Genomic DNA, 23,914 nt, shown 5'->3' with positions numbered 1-23,914 from the left:
GTCACACTGATCTCTGCTGTCATGTATCTCGACTTCCTGTCCCAGCCATTACTGCTGCTAGATTGTGCTCACAAGTCTGTCTTTGGGTTCCTAGCCTGCTGTCTTTACACACCACACACACCCAACTCTGTTTTCTGAGAGATAGCTACCAGTCTGTGAAATTCTTAAAGCACTGTCGCTCACACTATTTGATGACTTCTGTTGGATGACTACCTTTAAATGTCCTCACTTACTTTGTGGATTTTTGTTTTGTTTTGTTGCTCTCATTACATAGCTCTGGCTGGATTCTAACTCACCTGCCTGTGCCTCCAGAGGCCTAGTATTAAAGGCACATGCCACAATGCCTGGCTCCACTTGGCTTTAAAACTCCTTGTACTCTGATATCCCCATAGGAGAGCACAATCTAGCAAACACATCCTTCTCTCTTTACTCTCCCATTCCAACCTGGAATATTTTCCCTTCTTCCACCACTGACATCCCCCGTTCTCAATCAGTAATCCTTTCTGGTTGGCAGACTTCGTTAGTCTTTCTTAGATTCGTATTCAAGGCACATGTCTGGACCACAGTCATTCTGGTAATTACAAAACTAGCTTTGAGAGCATCATCAAGGTACTCAGAGTGCCAGAGAAAACTCAACCCAAAGTGTCACAACCAATCTGGAGGATGTATTCCTCATGTAACAGAAGGCCTGAACACTCCAACAACTGGCCATTTTTAAATCTGTGTGTGTGTGTGTGTGTGTGTGTGTGTGTGTCTGTCTGTCTGTCTGTCTGTCTCTGTCTCTTTGAATGTGTGTGTGTCTCCACCAAGAAGTTTTATGTGAACAAAAAGAACACAGAGCTGAGGAGATAGCTCAGTGGTTAAGAGCACTTGCTGCTCTTTCAGAGGACCCAGGTTTGGTCCCCAGGTTCTACAAATTCACAACTGTCTATAAATCCAGTTCTAGCGGGAATGGATCCAAGGTCCTCCTCTGGCCCCTGCAGGCACCAGGCCTGCCTGCAGTGCACATCCATCCACGCAGGCAGAAGAGTCATACACATGCAATACAAATAAAAGACTAACTTCTTAAATCAGTGTAGGATGCACTGTGAGAGAGCAGCGGGCTTCTTGAGCTCCAATGCCTAAGACCCTAAGTCTGTCTGCATAACGTTCTCAGGAAATAGCTCCCAGAATCTTCTAGAATTGAATGCCTCCTTATTCCTGCACAGGAAGAAGAAAGTCTGTACACAAGATTCTTGGGGCAGTCTTGAGACGCATTCTAAGGGAGTGGCTCGGGACTACTGAACCCGCCTGCAGGGGAAAAGGGTGTCCTGAATGACACTGTGCGCCTGGGAGCTGGGGTACATTTGGCCGATGTGCACATAGATCCATGGTTCAAAACAGGAACTGGTGGGAGGGGCAAATGGCTGAAGGAGAGACTCCAAATGGCTGAAGGAGAGACTCCAATACGTGTTCCTGTGCCCAGGGGCGAATGGCTGAAAGAGAGACCCCCATACATGTTCCTGTGCCTAGGGGTGAATGGCAGAAGGAGAGACCCCCATACATGTCCCTGTGCATTTTTTGGGTCTTCTCTATTGAACACAGTGCCAGGCATTTCTTCAGGGCACCACAACTGTCTCAAAATACCAGTCTTCTCTGGGTAATGATTTATTTATTTAATGTGTATTGGTATTTTGTCTGCATGCGTGTCTATGCAAGGGTGTCAGATCCCCCGGAACTGGAGTTACAGACAGTGTGAGCTGTCACGTGAGTGCTGGGAATTGAACCCAGGTCCTCTGGAAGAGCAGCCAGTGCTCTTAATCACGGAATCATCTCTCCAGCCCCACAGAATCTGGACTCCTATTCCTTTGGTCACCAGGCTGTTACTTGCATTTCTGCAGCTCACATACTTCTTCCACTCCTTAGGAGCATCGGTTCCTGGGAGACCTTTGCTGTGTGTGTGTGTGTGTGTGTGTGTATGCATGGACCTGAGGAGGTTGGAAGGTGTCTTTCTCCGTTGCTCTCATCATCATCATCATCATCATCATCATCATCATTATTATTATTATTATAGGATTAGTGGTAGAATCTCTCATTGAACCTAGAGCTCTCAATTTTTAGTTAACTAGTCAGTCATTAACTTCTTTCGATGCTAGGATTATAAACTCAGCCAATTGGCTGCTGCTGATCCAAATACAAGCTTCATGCTTTCACAGCAAGCAGCTTATCTATCCACTGAACTATCTTTCTAGCCTCTTGCCTTCACTAGGTAGATGCCAACAGCCCTCAGCCCTTGGAGAGCTCAGCCCACCCTCATAGGACTCCCCTAGAGTCCCTGGAGCTAAAGGGAGTATACACAATTTGCCTTTATTTCTCCACCTTACCCACAACTTCAAGTTTCCCGATGCTTCCGGTCACCCTCTGCACATGCTCAGTACCTTCCTGAGCCCTGTTGTAGCCTGCTGGCTCACAACCATAGCTACCTGCTTGGCAACTTGCCTGGCAACCAAGAGTTGTTAGACCAAGGCCATGAGCTCCAACTGTCAGGTGGGACTGAGACTGGGGCAAGGCTGAGGTCTAGACTGGATTTGCACTTTTAGGTAAGTCCCTTTGGTGTTCGAACTGCGGCTTTGGGCAGGGGTAGACCCTAACAAGCTCTAGGCGGCAGCTGCTGCCTCTGAAGAAGTCCACAAATGGGATGATCCTGAGTCCTGTAGGTGACCAGGTTAGGAGGGGAGTTGGTGGCTTCTGCTGGGGGTCAGTTGGTCAGGGCAGGGTGTGTAAAGAGAATGAGCATGCTCCAAGGAGTCCCAGCCACTGGGGAGGAGGAAGGAGGTAACACCAACGGGAGCCGAGCTGCCAGGTATTTCCGTGGCTCATCTTTGGAGACTTAACAGTGAGCGTGCAGGTTCTGAAGGAGGATTAAAGAGGGCTCTCTAAGCTCCTAGCTTAAGTTCTTCAGCCCTCCCTAGTCCCCCAGGGACATTCTAAGGTAAGTATTCCAAAGGGGAAAGTCTGGGTGTGTGTGGGAACCTTTGGGCGTGTCCTCTGCTGGGTTGAGGCTACAGCTGTGCTGCCTGTGTTTGCTCCAGGTGGGCGCGCTGAAGGTCATGCAGCCCTCTGCCAGTCCTGGGCTGCCACTGCCCAAATACTGCAGTGTGGCCACAACCGTGAAAGCCCCTGACCTGCATGGTGCTGTGCCGCCCTGGGACATGTCCTTCACCTGTCCCTTTGCCACGCAAGCACCCTGGCTGGCCACGCACTGCACATTCACCAGGTACCAGTCTCTGTCCCTCGTCCTTTTTTTCTCCTCTTTTCCTGGTCCTCCTAATGGCATTTGGATGCCCTCTATTGCCTGGGACTTTATAGAACAGCATCTTCAGTCAGCTCTCTATAAAGTGTGACTATGAGGGGACAAAGGAACTTCAGCCTGTAGCAAGTCCTAGGAACCAGACTGCCTGGGATAGGGACTCGCTAGTCCAAATGTTCAACTTAAATTTTTTATTTAAGTATATGGGTGTTTCACCTGCCTAAGTCTATGCACTACATGTGTGCAGTACCCAAGGAGACCAGAAGAGGGCAGTGGATCTGCTAGAACTAGAGTTACAGACTCTGTTAGCAGCCATGTGTACTGGAAACTAAATCTTGGTCCTAGCAAGAGCAATTGTTCTCAACCACAGAACCATCTCTCCAATACATTGCTCAAGTTCTTAATTTACTTGTTTGGATCGCCTTGTTCATGACCAAGTTAAGCATCTTTATATTCAGGTTTTTGTACAAAACAACTTTTTCAAAACCCAGATCCTCTTGGGCTGGAGAGATTACTCAGCAGTTAAGAGTGCATACTGCTGTCACAGATGACCTGGACTCAATTCCTAGCACCTGTATCAGGTGGTTCACAAATGCCTGTAACTCCAGCTCCAGGGAATATAAACACACCACTCCAAAAAGTAACAATAAATATTTGAATTAAAAAAAAAAGCCAGAGCCGGGCGTGGTGGTGCACACCTTTAATCCCAGCACTTGGGAGGCAGAGGCAGGTGGATTTCTGAGTTTGAGGCCAGCCTGGTTTACAGAGTGAGTTCCAGGACAGCCAGGGCTATACAGAGAAACCCTATCTCGAAAAACAAAAACAAACAAATAAGCCAGGCTGTGGTGGCACACACCTTTAGTCCTAGCACTTCAATTCTGGCAGAATTCGTGCACCTCTTTGAGTTTGTGGCCAGCCTTGTCTACACAGCGAGTCCCAGGTTAGCCAGGGCTATACAGAAAAACCCTGTCTTGAAAGGCCAAACCAAACCAAACCAAACCACAAAGGTCGGATCTCTCATTCTGTACTGCCCTAGGCCAGAGAGCCCTGCCGCTGGAGTCCCCAGAACTGGTTTCACCTTCCACCACTCTGCAGCCCCTTCATGAGCTCCTCTGCGCTTCCATATCCCTCTGACCCCTTGCCTTAGTTATCGTTTTACTGATGCGAACAGACACCATAGCCAAGGCAACGCTTATAAGGACATTTAATTGGGGCTGGCTTACAGGTTCAGAGGTTCAGTCCATTATCATCGAGGTGAGAGCATGGCAGCATCCAGGCAGTCATGGTACAGGAGGAGCTGAGAGTTCTACATCTTCAACTGAAGGCTGCTAGCAGAATACTGACTTTCAGGCAGCTAGGATGGAGGGTCTCAAAACCCACACCCACAGTGACACACTTACTCCAACAAGGCCACACCTCCAAATAGTGCCACTCCCTGGGCCAAGCACATTCAAACCATGACATGCCTCAAGCCAATTTCCTTACAGTTTGGCTCCCTGGTCACACTGTTAACCTCATCCTGGTATCCCATAATGTCTTGGGACTCATCTCGCAGCTCCCCTTTCAAGCGTTAACACAAGTATACAAGCTGATTTCATTTTGGGCCACATGAAACAATGTCCAGTCCAAAAACTGCTTTCTATGGCCTTCAGTTTCTGCTAGCAGAAGCTTAGCTGATTTTTACAGGAAGCCAAAGATGGCTACATTCTCCCTGTGTTTCTGTTGCGCACACCATTACCATCCTCATGCGGTAAGTCTCCTCCTGTGGGAAGCCACATGTGCCGTTGCAGGGTGGCGCTGGCTACCGCTGGCCACCACGCATACATAGGCAGTAAAGTTTTTTTTTTTTTTTTTTTTTTTTTTTGCCAAGATGAGGTTTTGAGAATTTACCAATCAGATGAGAGACAAGCTAACCAATCAGATGAGAGACAAGTTAACCAATCAGATGAAGGCATGCAAATGAGGTAGTAAGCATAACCCATGCATAACCAATCCGGGTGTGAGACACGCCTCTCCTAGGCCTATATAAGCAGCACCAGTTCTGGGCTTAGGGTCTCTTCGCCTCTGCAATCAAGCTTTCCCAATAAACGTGTGCAGAAGGATCCTGTTGCAGCATCGTTCTTGCTGGTGAGTCGGGCAAGCACAAGATCCTCCGATCTGCTCCAGAGGCGCGTTTCTTACTGTCTTTACCTTCTTTTACATTCATGTATTTGTCCAGGTGAGGACACCCATGATAGCTCACATGTGGGTCAGTGCTCTCCTTCCATCATGTAGAATCTGGGGATTGAACTCAGATGGTCAGGCTTGGCGGCAGGCGCATTTACGCTGAGCCATCTCTGCGGTCCTCTTGATGTCTTTAGGTTTTGTGCTCGCCCCTGATCTCACTTGCCTTTCCCAGGTGCACTGCCTGTTGCCCATGTCTTCACACTGTTGATCGGCCATGGCCGGGGCTCCGCTGGCTGGGAAGAGTCGGAGCTGCGGGCGGCTCCTGGGTCCTGGCCAGAAAGGAACCGGATGGCTTTTATTATCTGGCTCAGATAAAGGCTGCTCCAGAGGCAAGTACCTCTCCCCATCAGCTCACTCCTCACTCCCCTGGTGGCCTTCTCGCACCTGGCGTGTCTTGGCTGTGTACGTTTGCAAGTTTAGTTTTTTGGCTAAGTTACTACAGCTATGTGGCGAAGTGCCACACAAAATGAGCAGCTTGAATGACAGAAACCTGTTCTCTCCCATTTCTTGAGGCTGAAAATCAGGTGTTTCAAGGTGGGTTGTTTCTAAAGACTACATACAAGGAAGAGTCTGTTTCCTGCCAGTCCTATAATTTCCAGTATTTGCTCAGAATCTTGGGGTTCCCTTAGCTTTCAGAAGAGTCACCCTGACTCTGCCTCCACCTAACACGGCTTCTTTCCCTCTGAATAGTATTCATTCAGATTTCCTCTTTTTCCCAAGTATTTTTATTTATGTGTCTGTGTGTACTTGTATGTGCAGAGGCCAGAAGGAGGTACTGGCTCTCCTGAAGCTGGACCTACAGGTGGTTGTGAGCACCCTGAAGTGGGTGCTGGGATCTGAACCCAGGCGCTCTACAAGAACAACAAGTGTGCTTAACCACTGAACCACCCCTCCAGCTCCTCAAATTTCCTCTGGGTATAAAGACATCAGTCAGATCAAGGGCCTGCTATGCTCACTGTGACCTCATCTTAACTAATTATACCTGTAATGGCCTGATTCCTAAAAAGAGATCACAGGCTGGGGTATTGGAACCAAGATTGGATACATTAACTTACAGAAGGAGAAACACAATTCATCTCCTAACAGCAAGAAAAATATACATTTGTTGTTCAGGAAGATCTGGTGGGTTGAATTACGGGCCTGAGCCTCAGAGAAAGAAGAGTGAGAATGCATTTCCCATATGTGAGCACGTTGGCTCTCATACACAGCATCTTGTTCCCGAAAATGCCAGTCGCCAGGCCTAGGCGCTACTTCAGTGGCAACTTACTTCTTTTGGACTTCTCTTTCTAAAATCAGTTTTATTTTAATTTTATGTGAGTGTTTTTTCTGCGCGAATTTAAGTATTATGTGCATGTAATGCCAATGGAGGCCAGAAGAGGTCATCAAATCACTCCTTAACTGGAGTGAGAGCTGGAACCCAAACCTGGGATCTCTGCAAGAGTAGCAAGTGTTCTTAGAACCACCGAGCCATCTCTCGGATCCCACGTTCTAAATTTTTGTCATGGGACCTCATGTACCCCAGGATGCCCTGACCTTGGCACCTCTGATCCTCTTGTTTCCACCATGCTTGGTTTATGTACTGCTGGGGATGGAACCTGGGGTCTTGCACATACTAGGTATGCTCTCTGCTAAGTTCCTAGCTCCGGTACTTTTTTTTTTTTTCAAGAGCTGGACTTTGTGAATGTGTGTGTGTGCTCGTGTGTATATATATGTGTCATGACATATGGGTGGGACAACTGGGGGAGTCAGTTTTCCTAGTTGTGGGTCCCGGGAATCAAACTCAGGTAGTCAGGTTTGCCTGCAAGCACCTTTCCCTACAGAGTCATCTTGCTTGCCTATCTTTTTTAAAAAACAAAACAAAACAAAACAAAACAAAACAAAACAAAACAAAACAGGGCCTCAGTCTGTAGTCTCAACTGCCCTGACACTTGATAGGTAGCTCAGAATGGCCTGGAGCCTAGTACAAACCCCAAGCTGTCCCCAAACTCAAAAGCAATTCTCCTGCCTAAACCTCCCTTGTGCTGAGATTAAAAGTATGTGTCACCATACTCAATTCCTCTGTTGTATTTCAGTTCCCTCTTTTTCCTTAAGATTTTCTGTGTATGAGCGCTTTGTGTAATGGTTTGAGTGAGAATGGCCCCTCTAGGCTCGCATATTTGAATGCTTGGTCCTTAGTCAGCGGAATGGTTTGGGAAAGATTAGAAGGTGTGGCCTTGTTGGAGGTGTCTCATGGTGGAGGTGGGGATGTTGGTGGGGTTGGGATAGAGGTTTCAAAAGGCAATGCACTCTCAAACTCAGCATTTTCCGACTTTACCTGTGTACCATGTCTGCTTGCCTGCCTGCTGCCATGCTCCCCACAGTGATGGCCATGGGCTCTAACCCTCTGAAACTAAGTCCGAAATAAATCCTTTCTAATTTGCCTTGGTCATGGTATTTTATCAAAGCATTATAAAAGTAACTAAGACATGCATGACTTAACTAAGACTACATGTATGTATGTGCAGCATGTATGTGTCTTGTGGCTACAGAGGCCAGAAGAGGGTGTCAGGGACCCTGGGACTGGAATTATAGTTAGTTGTGAGCCTCCATGTGGGTGCTGGGAACCAAACTCTAGTCTTCTTCATGGACAGCTGGGGCTTTGTTTATGAATCATCTCTCTAGCCCCTAATGTTAAATCCCATTCTGTTGTCTTTCCCATAGCTGGAGAAGCGGGGGGCCCTGGTTGTGGAATTTGAGGCTCCCCTTGTCACAGGCCTAGAGCTGCCAGCCCAGCAGCAGAGGGTGGTATTTCCAGAGGATGTTATTCAGTTTTCACCATCTGTGCCACACTCACTGCAGCTGGGTGACAAGGTGTTGGCACCCTGGGAACCGGGGCAGCAGCGGTATGGCCCCGGCACTGTTCTAGTGGGCTTGAAGAAGCAAAAAGGACAAAGAGGTAAGGAAGCTGCCATGGCCCTGGGGGAGGTGTGTCATGAGGCACACATGAGGGGGTAGGGGGAAGGAGCATTGTTGGTGGTCAGAGCTCAGGGGTCTTAGAACCACAGCAAAAAGAAAAAAACTTCTCCTGCAGTGGTGGCTGAGCCAGTCCTATCTTCCAGGCTCTATGATATGCTTAGTATCAGGGAGGACAGACACTGGTGGCTTATGCCGTAATGCTAGCCTAGCACTTAGAAGCTGAGCCAGGAGGATTGCTGCAAATTTGAAGGCAGACTAGGCTATAGAGTAAGAGTTTCTCAACAGTGGTGGCGCACGCCTTTAATCCCAGCACTTGGGAGGCAGAGGCAGGAGGATTTCTGAGTTTGAGCCCAGCCTGGTCTACAAAGTGAGTTCCAGGACAGCCAGGGCTACACAGAGAAATCCTATCTCAACCCTACCACTACCACAAAAAAAAAAAAAAAAAAAAGAGTTTCTCAACAAAACAAAACATAACAAAACAAAACCCAAAAAACCAAACCAACCAAACACCCACCCCCCCAACCAAAACACACACACACACACACACACACACACACACACAAAGTGGGGGCTACAGAGATGGTTCAGTAGTTAACAACACTTGCTATCTTTGCACAGGACCCATATTCAGTTCCTAGCACCCACATGGAAGCTCACATCCTTCTGTAACTCCAATTCCAGTGGATCCAATACCCTCTTCTGGCCTCCCTGAGTGCCACGTATGATTGTGTACACCTACATACATCAAGGCAAAGCACTTGTACACATAGTGTAAAAATTAATAACAATATTTAAGAAACAAATCAAGAAACCAAAAAGTATAAAATAATATCAAGGGAAACAACCTAAAATTACCATGTCTATGTCAGTCACCTAAACCATAGCAGGAGCTGGGTGGGTGTGATGTCGTGTGTGGGGTGTGTGTGTGTGTGTGTGTATGTGTGTGTAATTCCAGCATTCTGTAGTCTGAAGCAGGAGGATAACAAATCTGAAGTCAGCTAGGGCTACATAATGAGACCTGTCTCAGAAACGCAAACCAATAAACAAAATAATAACATTGCTATGTGTGGTAGTGGTGGTAAAGGTATTCTAGAATCATGGGAGACTCACCAAGTCCTCCAGGGACTGACAGTCCTCTTGAGCCAGCTAAACAGCACAGCTTCTGCTGAGGCTACATTTTGGTTCCGCATGAAAACCAGGCCCCTCCAGGTCATTTTTAGCTGAGGAAGGAAAAAGACACCTGTAAATCGCCCAGAACTGATGGTCAGTGAGGTACAGGAGAGGGAGACATTCCCACAGGCTCTCTGGGCACTGTGGCACATGACGATCAAGAAAGAGGAGTGGGGTGGGGCTGAGGTTTTGGATTTGGGGATTCCAAAGAACCAGGAATTCAAATGTCTCCCTTTTCTATTCATAGCATCTAAAGAAAAAGAAATCACTGTTCATTTCTGGAATGGCAAGACAACTAAGGTGCCTCTAGGCAGCGTCAGGTGGGTGCCCCCCACGGTCTGGAAGAAGGCTGTGGAAAGACTACAAGCACCTCATACCAGGGACTGCCACAGTTCTTGTCTCTGGGTACCTCACTGCTCTCAGCTGGGACCCCGTGCTGGATGCACCACACACAGGCATCCTCTGGACTCTTCCTTCTTATGCCCTCCCTGCCTCTCCTGTGCCTGCTGCCAGCTTCAGTGCCAGAGCAGCTGCCCTTTGGTGGGGCCGAGCTGGTGGCCTCTAACTAGGACTTCAGAGCTCACAACCAGAAAACTCCCGGAGCCAGAGGTGAAGCCCACAGCTCAGCTTTTGCCCCTACAAGGTCCTAAGGAGGAGCCGGTGGCAGAGCTCAGCTACAATATGTTCTCCTCCTCCTCCTCCTCTTCCGAGGAAGAAAATTCAGAGAGTCATCTGGAGATGGGGCTGCCTCTGAGACAGATGGTAAGCAGGGCAGTCAACACTGACCCCATCCTTTCTGAGACGACATCTCTGCAGCAGTACAGCCCCCACAAGCCCGAGTGGAGGTACTGGAGGAGAAATGGGCCTGAACCACCGCCTGGAAAGCCAGGTATGTTATACCTGGGGTGTGGTGCTAGCTTCCCAGGGAGGGGCTAGGGGCTGCATGGGTCTTTTGAGAGTCAGGTACACCCTAGTGGGCTTGGATGTAATTAATGTATAGAATGCAAGCTGTGGGGAGAGACTGTCAGATGAGAGAAATAGTAGCTTCCACATGAATAAGAAAGGACTGGTCGCCCGGGTGGTGGTGGTGCACACCTTTAATCCCAGCACTTGGGAGGCAGAGACAGGCGGATTTCTGAGTTCGAGGCCAGCCTGGTCTACAAAGTGAGTTCTAGGACAGCCAGGGCTATACAGAGAAACCCTGTCTCGAAAAAACCAAAAAACCAAAACCAAAAAACAAAGAATGGACTGGGCAGTTGATCTTTGTGCTCTGATTTATACCTCTATTTAATATCTTCTTCCTTTTTAGAAAAGGTCTCCTGTAGTGCAAGCTGCCATTGAACTTACTAAAATAGCCAACTATGACTTTGAACTCCTGATCCTCCGACCTTTACCTCCTTAAGTAGGGATTACAGGCATGTCAGGTTTACATGGTTCCTGGGTAGAACCCAGGCCATCATGAGTACTAGGCGAGCACTCTACCGACATCCCTCGCCATCTTTGCTTTTCTGTCTTCACATCTGCTAACAGGGCACCGCTTCCAGATGTTGATGAGAGTCAAGACCCAAGCAAGTATAGAAACTGGACCTTAAATGTTGAGAATTAGGTTGTACTGTCCACAAGGGCCCCTCAGTAAGAGTGGGGGGAGCACTGCATTTTGCTGCTTATTTTACACCTAACAGATACTGTGGCCACCCCTAGCTTCACCTTGAGCTGAGGACTATGGAGCACACCTTGGTGGGTCGGAGATGTGTGTTATTTTCTGCCTTGTACCTATCCTTTCTAAATTCCTATCAGACTGCATGAAGAGCAAAGTCTAGTTAAGACGGCAGAGCTGCATGAGGGAGGTGGCCTGGAAAAGCATGTCCTGGGTTTGACTTTGGAGTTCTGTTGTCACTGGTCCACTGAGGAGGGATTTGTGGTAGGCATACTATGCTCTAAGAGTTAAGAACACCAGAGTTACAGGCTTAAGGGCCATTAGGTGCTGTGCAAACTGAGATCCACTGCAAGTCCTTATTTGATGCCATTTGAAGCCTATTTGAAGCTGTTCCTAGAACTTAGCCAAAAGGACTATTTAGCCTATGAGCAGTTCATTCTCACCACAGAAGTAAGTCTTCAGTTCCAGGAAGTCGAGATCTTGTTTCTACTTTCTTGGGTAACTCCCTTAGACCCCAGGATTAAGGACAAGTTAGGGCAAGTCTGGTCTATTCGCTATATATTATTTCATTTAACAACAATAGAAAGCTGGATAGTGGTGCCGCAAGCCTTTAATCTCAGCTCCCAGGAGGCAGAGGCAGGTCACTCTGAGTTCGAGGCCAGCCTGGTCTAGAGTTGAGTTCCAGGACTACAAAGGAACCCTGTGCTTATTGCTCTTCCTGAGAAGCAGAGTTCTGTGCCCAGCACGCATAGGGCAGCTCACAATCATCTGCTAACTCTAGCTCCAGGGGATCCGATACGGGGTTCTGGCCTCTACAGGCACCTACATACACAGGGCATATACCCATACAGATATACACACATATAAATAAAAATGAATCTTTTTGTTGTTGTTTTGTTTTTCAAAACAGGTTCTCTTTGTGTGTGGTTCTGGCTATTCTAGAATTTACAGTGCAGACCAGGCTGTTCTCAAATTTAGAGAGCCATCTGCCTCTGCCTCCCAAGTGCTGGGATTAAAGGCTGATGCCAATCACTGCCAGGGTAAAAATAAATCTTAAAAAAACATATAAATAAATAAAAAGAGAAATGTTTCTTTTGGGTCCTAGGTGGTTTGTTGCATCCTAGGAAGATTAATTTCTGGAGCTGGCCCATGGAACATCATCAGGAGTATTCTAAATCTACATACAGACTATTCTAGATGGGGTTTGGGGAAAGGGACGTCCCCAGATCTTTCTTCCTTTTTAGATCTAGTCCTGAGAAGTCCCACCCCCTGCTGTTTTTGCTGTTTCAGCAGTTTTGACAGTCTGGTTATATAGCCCAGACAAGCCTGGTTCTAGGATTATAGATGGAAGCCACCATGCAGATTACAGTACTGTCTGTCATAGTCAAGTGGCAAAGATGACTCATGTGTATAAAGCCATGTATGAGCCAGAGGTGGAGACAAGCAACAGCAGGTGACAAGAGCCTTTTCCTTTCCAGCTTTGTGTCCTTGTAAGGAAATGTAATGCCTGACTTCTAAATATAATTGGTATTTTATCAGTACTAAGTACTAGTACTCCATCAGACAGTACTTGATACAAGTCTGTCAAGTTCCAAAGATCCACTGGTTGGTAGGTCCTCTGCCCGCCAGGAAAAGCTGCTACCTACCGTTGTCTCCAACACGGATCCCACTAACTGATATTGGGTTTAGGAATAAGATGTCACAATAAGATCCCCAGGAGCTAGCTCTGAAAGCTAGCAACCTAAAACCATGGCGAACTTAACCAGAAGCTGAATACGATGAAGTCAGGGCATTTGGACAAGCAGGGGAACAACTTCCTTAGAAGGAAGCCCTAAACATCTGGGTAAAGCACAGAAGGAAGCCTTAAGTAGCTCTCTCTGCACTCTATTCTGTTCGAGAATGGTGAAGCTCTGGCTCCTTTCCAGAAATCCACACACACCCACTGTCTTGCCTATGTCAGAAGGTGCATAGGACCCACAAAGTTCACCCCAGGCTTCCAGGAGTATGTGCAAGGATCCCTAAATGTTCCCAGCACCCAAGTCAGGCAGTTCACAGCCACCTGCAACTCCAGCTCCATGGGATCAGATTCCTTCTTCTGGACTCGAGAGAACCTATAGCCGCAGGTGCAAATCCTCACATATACACGTAACTTTAAAAATGAAGATGACTCGTTGGTTAAGAGCGTTTGCTGCTCTTGCAGAGGACCCAGGTTTGGTTCCAGCACCCATATGGCAACTTACAACCATCTCCTGGCCACCACGGGTAACAGGAATACAAGTGGTACATATACATACATTCAGGCAAAATACTCATACACATAAAAATAATCTTAAAAAGCAAGCCAGACGTTGTGGCTCATGCCTGTAAATCCCAACATTTGGGAAGCTGATACAGGATTGTTTCAAGTCTGCAGGCAGCCTAGGTGACACTGTGTACTGGGCCAGTCTGCTGTTACACTGTGAGACTGTCTCATCTTAAAAACCAAAACAAAAATCTTTAAAATTACAGTCAGCATATATGAATGAAGATTTTTCTCTTACAGGACGTTAAAGGATCATGAGGTAAAACACTTGAAAAGGGCTTACAACGAGTAGTTGACAACGGAACTGGAGGAGGCTGAGCGGTGGCGGACAAGAGTGCCTAAGAGCAGCTGCTCTCCTGAGACCTGAGGGGAGCGGCATTCAGAAGCACCTGTTGTGAGGGGCACAGAGCTGGTGGGCCTGTACTGAAACTCCCTGCCAGTGGCCTGATGAACTGCTTAGGACACCTATTCATGGGAGGGACGGGTGTGCCCATTGCATTGGGCAAATGCATCCCATTTGTCTTCTCATAAAGCCTACAATGTGGGAAACATTGTCTTTTTATCTTTTTAATAGCAATAAAATGAATTCTTTTTACTTCCAGTCTCTCCCTTTATTACGATAATTAACACTTACTTGGGAAGCCAGCAGTAAAAGCTGCTCAGACAGCACCATTACATTACTGTTTTCAGGCACACAGGATAGGGGGCTTCTATAATTTCAGGTTAAAATGAGCTTGAAAGAGATCGACTCCAGTTCAGAAAGGCTGCCCCACTACAGCCAGCATTAAAATCAAGATTGATGCATCATTATTAAGGCAATTATAGGGTGGTTTTATTCTTCTTGCTACTTTGAGAGTGAAATGTTGGTAGTGACGGTCAACATCACACGGGGAAGACCAAGTCCACACTTTGCCCGGGGTCAACTGCAACCACGTGCGTCTTCTTGGATAAGGCACTGGAGCCCACAGTGACAGAATAGGTCCCTGGGTAGACTTCGATGTAGAGGTCCTTAGAGATGTTCTCAGTCTGGAAGGAAAAGAGGTAAGGTGATTTAAAGACAGATCTTAGAGCCATTTTAGCATCTCCATCAGGCTGCCTCTGCATGAGAGAAGTGGGGCAAATGTTCAGAAAAGGGGTCCTGCTTTCAAGGCCCATCTTGGTCACATGATAAAAAAAGCTAGTTTGGATGACTCTCTGCCTTCTTTCTAAATCTGTGAGAATACCTACCCGACAAGCAAGTATGTGAGAACTCTGTAAATGACAAAGTGTTATAGGGACATGCTGAACTATAACAGCACAGGTGTGGCTGCTTACACCCTCTGGAGGCAGAGGCAGTGGGATCTCTGTGAGTTTGAGGCCAGCCTACTTTATAGGACAGCCAGGGTTACATTAAAAAAAAGAAGACCCTGTCTTAAACAAACAAACAAACAAACAAAACCTAAACAACAACAATAAAAAAAACCAAACAAACCGAACCAAAGGAAAAAAAAAAAACCCCAAAACTGTCCGAGGACCCTAGGTGAAGCAGGGTTAGGCGGAGGGAGAGAGCCGCGTGGGGATCTGAAGCAGAAGATGACATGTATGAGTAGAGACCGGCAAGGTCTGCTGCAACAGTAAGAACGACTCTTGTCAGTCACACTCTGTCTAGACTCCCTTGAGAAGAGGCATAAAGCTCTTGATATGAACGGATATGAATGGACGCCCTCTGACACTGAAGCACTTACTTGGAAGATGGGCTTTTATGTTGCAAAGCCCTGAAAGCTGGAGTTGGTGAGACAGTATTCGGAGCTGAACTGAGCACAAACCATCATCCAGGCTAGACCACAACTGGCTGGGACGTGGCTCAGGGCAGATGCACTGGCAGGGCATGGCCTTTGTTCACATGGCAAAAAAGCAAAGTCACAAGCCAGGAGAGAGCAGGTAAGAGTCCAAGTGCATCTGGGTTGAGCCAGGCATGGTGCTACATACTTTTGTTTTGTTTTTCAAGACAGGGTTTCTCTGTGTAGCCCTGGCTGTCCTAGAACTCACTTTGTAGACCAGGCTGGCCTCAACTCAGAAATCCGCCTGCCTCTGCCTCCCGAGTGCCAGTGGCACACACTTTTAATTGCAGCACTTGGAAGAAAGTGAACTCTGTGAGTTCAAGGCTAGCCTGGTTTACTCAGAGTTTCAGGCTAGCCAGGGCCTGTCTCAAAGGAAAAAAATGCATCTGGATCGCTATGGCTATGTCACGTCTACTCAAACCTTGGAAGGAACCAAAAGTGGCTAGCAAATTTTATAGCAAGATTAAGTGAAAATATTTGTACTTTCATCCCACCTTTGTTCTTACCACTTCTGAAAAACTAAAGGTCTAACACCACTTAACTGACTTAGGAAGGAAGCAATGGCACTCTTTATCAAAGGTCAACCCTGAAAATACCCAGGGGCCTCAGAGTCGGCAGCCAAGGACATGCTCTGCTCTGCTCCATATATGGCAGCAGTGAGAAAGTGTGCACTTGTGTTGGGGGCTGGAGAGATGGCTCACCAGCTGTGATGGGTTGTATATGCTTGGCCCAGGGAGTGGCACTGGTTAGAGTAGGTGTGTCACTGTGGGAGTGGGCTTTAATATCCTTGTCCTAAGGGGCCCAGTAGTCTTCCACTAGCAGCCTTCAGATGAATATGTCAAAATCTTAGCTCTGCCAGCACCATGCCTGCCTGGATGCTGCCATGCTCCCACCTTGATGATCATGGACTGAACCTCTGAATCTGTAAGCCAGCCCCAATGAAATGTTGTCTTTATGAGACTTGCCATGGTTATGGTGTCTGTTCACAGCAGTAAAACCCTAAGATAAGACACCAGTAAAGAGCACTTGTTTGCTGCTCTTATAGAGGATGTAGGTTTGGATCCTAGAACCCAGATGGTGGCTTACAAAACCCTATAAATCCAGTTCTAGGGATCCTGCCACCCTCTTCTGATCTCTGAGGATGCCAGGCACACATGTGGTACACAGACATGCAAGTACTCACACATACACATAAACAAACTAAAATCTATCTCTCACATGGAACAACAGGCCAATCAGAATTACCAAACGCAGCACCAGTAGAGACGCCCATGCCTGAAAGCTTGCTTTCTTACTAGAAGCAGAATTTTTTAGTTGCTAATAACTCTAGAATAATCTGAATCCTGGCTAGTAACAAACTGTATACAAACAAAAAGGGATTTATTGCAGCAATGTGTCCAAGTTCCTTTCCTCAGAATTCCAGCTCTTCTAAGTACCAAACTCGCTAGAATCTAGACCACTTACCCCTTGGTCCTGAAAGTGATATAACTCCTACCTATTTTTTTCCTTCTTTTTTTTTTCCCCCCCACAGAAACATTTCAAATGATGTGGAACTTGGTATCACAACATGTTCACATTCTGGAATTTCAGCAATGGCTGCGTTTTACAAGCAGAGGGTCAGGCCCTCCAGCTGCTTTAACAGATGGTGGAATTCTAGCAGGAGCCAAGGCCAGCCCAGCTGAGCCTAGGAAGAGAGCTGTGAATACTTCACATTCTTTCCAACCACAACTATGAGCTAAGGCACCCAGAGCATCCCTCAAACTTCCAGTGAAGGAAAGGACGCCGAGAAAACAGCACTTTGTACCAAACCAAAATCTTGTGGCTCCTCCAGTGTAAACCTCCCAATGTGAAGACACTCTAGAACCCAGTGAGCAGTGGGCCAGCAGGCTTATGGGGAAGGGGGTGAAGCCCAGCACACTGAGCTCTGTACTCACAGGCCAAGAGGACTCTTGAGAATGCTCTGATGTTTGGTAGATGCTTTCTTGTCCAACAGATGTCTCGCCTCTGCAGTTTCTCTGTCAAGACAAATATTGATTAGGGCTAAGATAAGCTTTGACCTCCAGAAAGCAAAGACATCTCTTTTATCTTATTAGGATTATTTTGTATGCCCTTTCTCATCTGTCACTTGTTATTAGTGATCTGTTTGGTACACTTAGAACTATTTTTAGTCATGCTTTTTTTATGTAGGCTTTGGAGTCTGGCAAATCTAAGACCCATTCCCATGCCTGCTGCTTACTAGCAGGATTCTCTAAACTCACACCCTTGTTTCTGGACTGTAACATGGGGCTCCTGGACAGAAGGGAAGATTGAAGTGCTAAAGTCATGATACTCAACAGACTCTCAGCAACAGTTCTTTCCCGTTTCTCCAAGAACCGTTATCAGCAGGGAGCCCCTTTTGCACATCACAGGAAAGAGCAATGACACTTTGCCACATATACACCTCACTTAATAGAGCTCTCCTAGGAGAGCTCAGGTCAGGGCGGAAAGGGAATTGCAGGACACAGACTCTGGTGACTCTCACATCCCAGAGAGGCACTTAAAGGGTTCCAGAGCCTGCAATGAGCCTACTCATATACCCATGCTCACTCCTGTCATTTTTGCTAAACCCCTCCACTCTACTACCTTGAGATGACTAACAGGTCAGAAAAGTCAGGAGGTTAACTTAGGGATTTGAATCTGGACTTAAGTTATAACTAAAGGAGTTTAAGAAAAGTCAAAACCAAAAAGCCTACTTCCATTGAACAAACAGAACCTTTGGCTTTCAAATGGCAATGCATATTAAAAGACAGAGAAGATGATGAAGGGCCTCTAGCTCTTTAAGAGCAGAGCACTCATGTTTGGTTCTCTGTGCTCATACTGGGTGGCTCATAACCATTGGTTAACTTCAGCTCCAGTGGACCCACCCTCTTCTAGATTTGTTGGGCACCTGCATTTGTGTGCACATACCCATACACAGACACACATGCACCCATGTAGTTGAAAATAAAGCTTTTCAGGCAGTCACTGTCAACCTGGCTGTCCTAAAATTCTCTATGTAGACCAGACTGACCTCAAGCTCAAGAGAGCCACCTGCCTCTGTCTCCCAAGTGCTAGGATTAAAGGCATGCACTACCACGCCTAGCTCAAAAATAAAACCTTTAAAATAACCCTCTTTTGTATTCCCAGATGCATATAAAAATATGTGGTTCTTAAGCCTGCCTAAGAACTCCACAGTCCAGGAGAACAGGTTCAACTGAAGATCCTAGAGTGAAATAAATAATCTCATGCTTCAGACAAACTCCTATTTCTGGAAGTTCCCTGAGGCTGTCAAGTGACATGTCTGCTGAGCACTGTAATGCTGAGTCACACAGGCAGCTGGTAACACAAAATCTCACAGGGACTTCCAAACTAAGATATCAATCTTGAGACCATGCAGGTGCTGTGTGGAATGGCAGGGACACTCACTTGTTCCTGACTGTGCCCAGTATCTGAGTACATGTGCATCTCTGGAGGTTTCCTTCTGTGATAACGGTAGACATGGGTTGCTCCTCCTTCCTCTGGCATAGACAAGTAGTATTTCTAGAGAAATAAGGTGAAAGAACATTTAAATATTCTGGCCAAAATTTCAGACTACGATACTTGTGCACAGAAAGAGGAAGGAAGCATGAGAAAAGAGTTAAATTACCTGTCCTTTCCACAAGCCTAAGCCTGAGAAGACAAGGACATTGTATTTGGCATGGCTTTGCTGCCATCTGCTGCCTCTGTAGGGCAAGAACTCTGACCAACTAAATAAAGGTAAGCCGGGACCATGTTTTCTCTCTGCTAGGGTAAAGGTTTTCACATCTTTGCTTCAATGTCAAGTACACACACCCTTTCACTTCCTCGCCTGATGGAGTCAGATCAACAATTCTGTGTTTACTTTCCTGGTGCTCAGACAAGGATGTGGGAAGAACTGAACGATTTCCTTAAGTTGAAGAAACACAGAAGCCTACAAAACATAAACCTAAAAGCCACACAAACACAGCCTTTCCCCTAGGATTTCCCCCAGGGAAAGGAGAGAGATCTCTAATTTAGGAATACTCCAAAAGATCAGAAAAGCTACATTCTTCTTGTTTAGTTCCTTCTTCCTCTTCCAAGTTAACCTTAGATTTGCCCTGGACCATGAGTAATAAAGACATCTTAAGCCTGTTTGGAACATACTCTAGAGACAGTGTCGAAGGAATGTGATGAGAGGACTGAGAAGCTGGGGAGAGAACTCAGGACATAGACCTATGACATTTTAAGGGCTGCTTTAAAATTATGGAGCCAAACCCAGAATAATTTTCTAAGTCTTTAAAAAGCCACCATGTTCTGAAGTGCCATTCCATAACAGGATTGAAGTGGAACATGAACACCAGCTTGCTAAGCCTCAAAGCCAACTACGATTCCTTTGACTGGACCATGAACCAAGTGTCTAAGGTAACCATTTTGTAGTAGAGCTGAGGGTACAGATTGTCCTATAGCAACCCTAGGATAAATATGAACATTAAAAATATTCTCTGCAGCCTGGTCTACAGAGTGAGTTCCAGGACAGCCAGGGCTACACAGAGAAACCCTGTCTCGAAAAAACCAAAAAAACAAAAAACAAAACAAAACAATCAAACAAACAAACACTTCTCTGAACTGTATCTCATTGGTTGAAATCCCATTCGTGGAAGCTAAAGAATGTTTGTAAGACATAGAAGTTTTGTATGTATGTTTTGCTTGAAGTATGTAAGACACAGAAAGCCTGGTATCCCTGAGGTCACGGTGGTGGATGTCCATGATCCCTACCCTCAGAAAGGGGAAGCAGGGAGATCAAGAGTTCAAGGCAAGGAAGGCTTTCTTAAAGAACAAGTCTGAGCGACTCCAGAGCTTATCCCCAACAAAACAGAAAAACTGGCAGTTTACTGATCTTAATATCTGAAGCCTACAAGCGTAGCGAAAACAATTCCTTTCCTTCCAGCTTAGACACCCATATCCTTAAAGCCAGGCCACTCTCAGGAAAGCCTGGTGTCCCTGATGTCATGGTGTTGTGATAATTTACCATCCATCTTTCAGTTTAAACCAAAAAAGCCGATAATAAAGCCTGGGGCTTTAGAAATGTGAACCTTACTAAAGGCCAGAGAGCACGATGAAGGAAGTTTTACAGCCTGGAGTGCAGCAGCGACTTCTCACTGCTTGGTCACAGTGAGAAGTGACCTTAGGTGAGGCTTAGGAGCGACCACTGGGATAGCTGAACGTTACAGAACACGGTTTGATCCATGGGAAGCTGGTCCTGCCACTCAAAAACCACATCCCTGTACCTGTTTCACATGGCTATCTCTATCACCAACTGTTTATAAACCCACAATCCAATATATACCAATGGGAAACTGAAACAAACACTGAAGGTAAAGACCTAGCATACTAACATACAGGTAGTGGTGGCACAGGCCTTGAATCCGAGCACTCCGGAGGCAGGAGCAGGTAGATCTAGGTGAGTTCGAGGCTGGCCCGGTCTACAGAGCAAGGTCCAATATAAGGAGGGCTACACAAAGAAACCCTGTCTAGAAAAACAACAACAAAAAACAAACCCTAACAAACAGACTTGAAGTTTTGGATTCAGCACATTTTGAAAACAAAACAATTCAGGTGTGATCCTGGAGATTTTCACTTCATTTCAAAGGAAAAAGGAAACACCCTCAAATCAAGTAACTGTGGGATTCAGCAAAGAAGCGCAATACTCCTTCACATGACTGAAAACTCAGAAGAGGCGGGAGAACATTTGTGCTTTGTTTATCCTCAACAGCTAGACTTAGGAAATGCGTCAATGTGCTTGCATTACCACCTGGCTTACGTAACTGATTATAATCTGCTCCCATGAAGGACTATAGGTCCTGGGAGAGATGACTGATTCTTCCCAAGTCCAGATCACACCAACTTACCCCACACTGACTTGAAGTATAGTCCATGAATTCAGCCATTGCTCCGAAGGAAGAGCTAAGGGTTGGGCACCTTTCTTCTCTCTGTTGTAATAAATGGCAAGTCATAGGTGAGACCTACAAATCCCCTACTGGAGAAGGACATCATTTGAGAAATAGCCCTTTTTCACTTTTAGGAAAGCTTCTGCAAGCTGAAACTGGTAAGAAGGATCTTGCTGAGAAAAAAAAAAAAAAATCCAACTCTGTAAACTAGATGTGCAATTTATCCAGGAACTAAAATAACTGGTTGGCTGGCTTTACTCACTATTGAGTAATGGGAAAGAACTGTTATTGTTGTTTATGATTTTTTGAGACAAGATCACATGTACACTAGGAAGACTTTGTACTTGATCCTTAGCCCCGACCTCCCAAGTTCTGGCACCACACTAAGAATTGTATTTATTTACTTTAGACAGGGTTTCACTAGGTAACACACGATGGCTTGAAACTTGCTATGTAGAACAGGCTAATCTCGAACTCAAGAGATCTGTCTGCTTCTGCCTCCTGGATGCTGAGATTAATGGTGTGCACCACCACACCCGGTAAGAAATTTTATGTTATAAGTAAGCAGAATACTACTATTCTTTTGTTATTCAAAAAGAATTGGGTCACACCGTGCTTGTACACAACCTCTTTAATACTAGTACCTAAATCGTAGGCAAGAGTTCAAGGCCAGCCTGGGCTATACGAGACCGTGTCAAAAGCAGTTTCCAAACAACGTTTCCACTTTTGCTCCAATGCGTTACATCTTCTGGACATGGGAGGCTTCCTCCCGCCCAGTGGCGGCGGAGAATGACTAGACAGTCCCCCAGCTCCCGGCCTCACCTCTCCTAGGAGGCGCTGGGAACCAGGGACCGACCATCTTTCCTGGTAGGGGCCCTGGCGGTAAAGGACCCCCACGTTGCCTCTGGATCGCTCTGGAGAATGCCAGTCCACTGCCCTCCTCTTGGCGCGCTCCAATACTTCCCTCCCCAGCCGAGCAGAGCGCTGGAGCGAGCGCCGGTCCACTCCGTTCAGCGCCGCGGCCGCCAGACAGTATTCCATGTCTCCCTGGACACATACACAGACAAGTCAACTAGGCCCGGATCCGGGCGGCAACTTCCCCGCGACCCCAACTCCCCCTTCGCCTGCATCGCGCAATCCAAGTGGGGAGGAACTAGCAGGCAGGACCCCTGCCCCTTGCACTTCCGCCTCTCAGACCCTGGGTACAGCCCCTCACCCGGCCTGCTTCTCCGGGCGCACGCGCATAGCGCTCACACGGACACGCCTTCCGTGTTCCCGCGGCCCTTCTTTCGCGCCAGTTGCCAAGCTAACTGCTGCGCGCCGTGGGCGGGGCCTGGCGATGGGCGGAGCCGGTGTGGGCGGGGCCGGGTCGAGGGGCACGTGGGCCCAGCCTTAATCAGCTTCAGACGCGAAGCGGGCGCTTGTTGTCGTTCGAGGACTTTCTTGCCGCGACAGGTCAGTGTGGATCCCGTGACTCGTTGCGCTAAAAACATTTGTGAGAGTAGGTGCATGCGGACCGTATTCAGGGGTCTCGCCACTCCAGAACCACTTTTGTGTGAGGAGGTGATGAGGCTAGCGGACCAACGCGACTGAGGAGGTAGTGCTGGGGAAAGGGCATTCTGTCAGAAGAACTCTCAAGGCTGGGGATGGAGGCCAGACGGAGGTCTTGGAACTGTGGGTGAGGGGACTGGTAAGACTCCAGGGGATGGCAGGTATTTCTTGGCAGGTTGGTAGAGGATGTAGTGGAGTGGTGAGTGGGGAATCCCGTCATTCCCTTCCTGCAGCTTCCTCATTCCTCCCTTGGAAGAACAGATTCACACAATTTTGTTGGAGGTTTATTTGTTTGTTTGTTTTTGACAGTCTCACTGTGCAAACCCTCACTATGTAGACCAGGCTGGCTTTCAGTCTCTTTGGTCCTGGGATCTGGACCTACCATTCAAGCATCAATCGTATCACTTTTTAAAGTAAGAAATGGATCAGATACCTTTCAGAACACCATGGGGCTATGGTGAAAGCCCTGGGTCTCAGCGGGAGTGACACCCCCTGGTGAGCAGCAGGGCGTGAATGGGGAGAAAGTTCCACTTTAAGGAACATTGCTCAGTGCGGGGTGGGTCCCTCACAGGACACAAAGGAATTCTCAGTCCTTAAGTAGTGTGAATAGAGAAACATTTGCCCACAAACCTAGCTACCTGAGATTCCTTGAAATCCATGCCAGAAGCCAGGATCTGTAGTGTGCATCTGTCAGCCCTACCCTGCAACAGTGACATAAGAGGTGAGGACAGGAAATTGGCTAGAACTCCTGGACTAGACACCTTGAATTATATAGTCTAGCAGTAGCAACAAGCAAGACCCTGCCTTACACATGGCAGAAGGTGAGAACGGACTCCCAAAAGTTGTCCTCAGACCTCCATACACTTTCTTTGGCACACATGTACTACATTCACACACATAAAAAATGAGTAAAAAGTAGTCTAGTTCTTATTGATGAATGATTCTCACTTCAACTTCAGGATCTAGGTAGCCTCTATTCTG

The 23,914-nt window shown here is 46.9% G+C and overlaps 3 protein-coding genes and 1 long non-coding RNA gene across 11 annotated transcripts in view, besides 1 other annotated feature; 2 read left to right on the top strand and 2 right to left on the bottom strand.

The window, feature by feature from the left end:
• The first annotated feature begins 2,440 nt into the window (after window positions 1-2,440).
• On the top strand, window positions 2,441-14,194 carry BC051019 (cDNA sequence BC051019). 2 transcript variants are annotated; one of them, XM_006508052.4, is made up of 6 exons: window positions 2,441-2,579; window positions 3,072-3,256; window positions 5,688-5,844; window positions 8,216-8,450; window positions 9,888-10,529; window positions 13,840-14,194. In XM_006508052.4, exons 2-6 carry the CDS (start codon window positions 3,090-3,092, stop codon window positions 13,845-13,847), a joined length of 1,209 nt encoding a protein of 402 aa, XP_006508115.1. In that variant the 5' UTR covers window positions 2,441-2,579; window positions 3,072-3,089; the 3' UTR covers window positions 13,848-14,194. The 2 variants fall into 2 exon arrangements, with proteins under 2 accessions (XP_006508115.1, NP_001035790.1); NM_001040700.2 differs by lacking the exon at window positions 2,441-2,579 and adding an exon at window positions 2,604-2,971.
• Window positions 5,350-10,126, bottom strand: Gm51493. Its single transcript, XR_003946860.1, has 3 exons — window positions 10,018-10,126; window positions 9,581-9,690; window positions 5,350-5,784 (listed from the first exon to the last, which is right to left on the bottom strand). It is a non-coding gene; the product is annotated as a predicted gene, 51493 (long non-coding RNA).
• Akip1 (A kinase (PRKA) interacting protein 1) lies at window positions 14,189-22,697 on the bottom strand. 6 transcript variants are annotated; one of them, XM_006508055.2, is made up of 7 exons: window positions 22,599-22,683; window positions 22,205-22,429; window positions 21,344-21,424; window positions 18,864-18,977; window positions 17,354-17,434; window positions 15,324-15,471; window positions 14,189-14,625 (listed from the first exon to the last, which is right to left on the bottom strand). In XM_006508055.2, the coding sequence occupies exons 2-7, from the start codon at window positions 22,421-22,423 to the stop codon at window positions 14,621-14,623; spliced, it is 648 nt and encodes a 215-aa protein (XP_006508118.1). In that variant the 5' UTR covers window positions 22,424-22,429; window positions 22,599-22,683; the 3' UTR covers window positions 14,189-14,620. The 6 variants fall into 6 exon arrangements, with proteins under 6 accessions (XP_006508118.1, NP_065641.1, XP_006508120.1 ...); NM_020616.2 differs by lacking the exon at window positions 15,324-15,471 and having other exon boundaries at window positions 22,599-22,697; XM_006508057.4 differs by having other exon boundaries at window positions 22,027-22,610.
• Window positions 14,697-19,563: an enhancer, noted in NCBI's record as "VISTA enhancer mm1407". NCBI's record gives its function as "enhancer in: somite[6/6] | heart[5/6]" and the evidence as "EXISTENCE:transgenic organism evidence [ECO:0001131][PMID:17130149]".
• The window catches only part of Denn2b (DENN domain containing 2B), a 179,808-nt gene continuing 178,550 nt past the window's right edge, over window positions 22,657-23,914 (top strand). Inside the window, exon 1 of one of the 2 annotated variants that reach the window (XM_011241942.3) lies at window positions 22,657-22,837. The gene's annotated coding sequence lies outside the window, so the exon portion shown is untranslated. The remainder of the gene's footprint in view (window positions 22,838-23,914) is intronic. The other variant, XM_030243085.1, reaches the window with a different exon arrangement.

This window comes from Mus musculus, chromosome 7, assembly GCF_000001635.26.
Source record: "Mus musculus strain C57BL/6J chromosome 7, GRCm38.p6 C57BL/6J".
Lineage (NCBI taxonomy): Eukaryota > Metazoa > Chordata > Mammalia > Rodentia > Muridae > Mus > Mus musculus.
The sequence above is the reverse complement of the archived record's forward strand: the minus strand, read 5'-3'. Positions and strand labels throughout refer to the sequence as shown.

Excerpts from the sequence above, each read along its gene's own strand:
- BC051019 (XM_006508052.4), top strand. The coding sequence starts at position 3,090 with ATGCAGCCCTCTGCCAGTCCTGGGCTGCCACTGCCCAAATACTGCAGT. Across the intron at positions 5,845-8,215 it reads AGATAAAGGCTGCTCCAGAG|CTGGAGAAGCGGGGGGCCCT; the intron begins GCAAGTACCTCT and ends TCTTTCCCATAG. Across the intron at positions 8,451-9,887 it reads GAAGCAAAAAGGACAAAGAG|CATCTAAAGAAAAAGAAATC; the intron begins GTAAGGAAGCTG and ends TTCTATTCATAG.
- Akip1 (XM_006508055.2), bottom strand. The coding sequence starts at position 22,423 with ATGGAATACTGTCTGGCGGCCGCGGCGCTGAACGGAGTGGACCGGCGC. Across the intron at positions 17,435-18,863 it reads CTGGGCACAGTCAGGAACAA|AGAAACTGCAGAGGCGAGAC; the intron begins GTGAGTGTCCCT and ends TTGTCTTGACAG. Across the intron at positions 15,472-17,353 it reads CTCAAGAGTCCTCTTGGCCT|GCCATGCCCTGCCAGTGCAT; the intron begins GTGAGTACAGAG and ends ATGTGAACAAAG.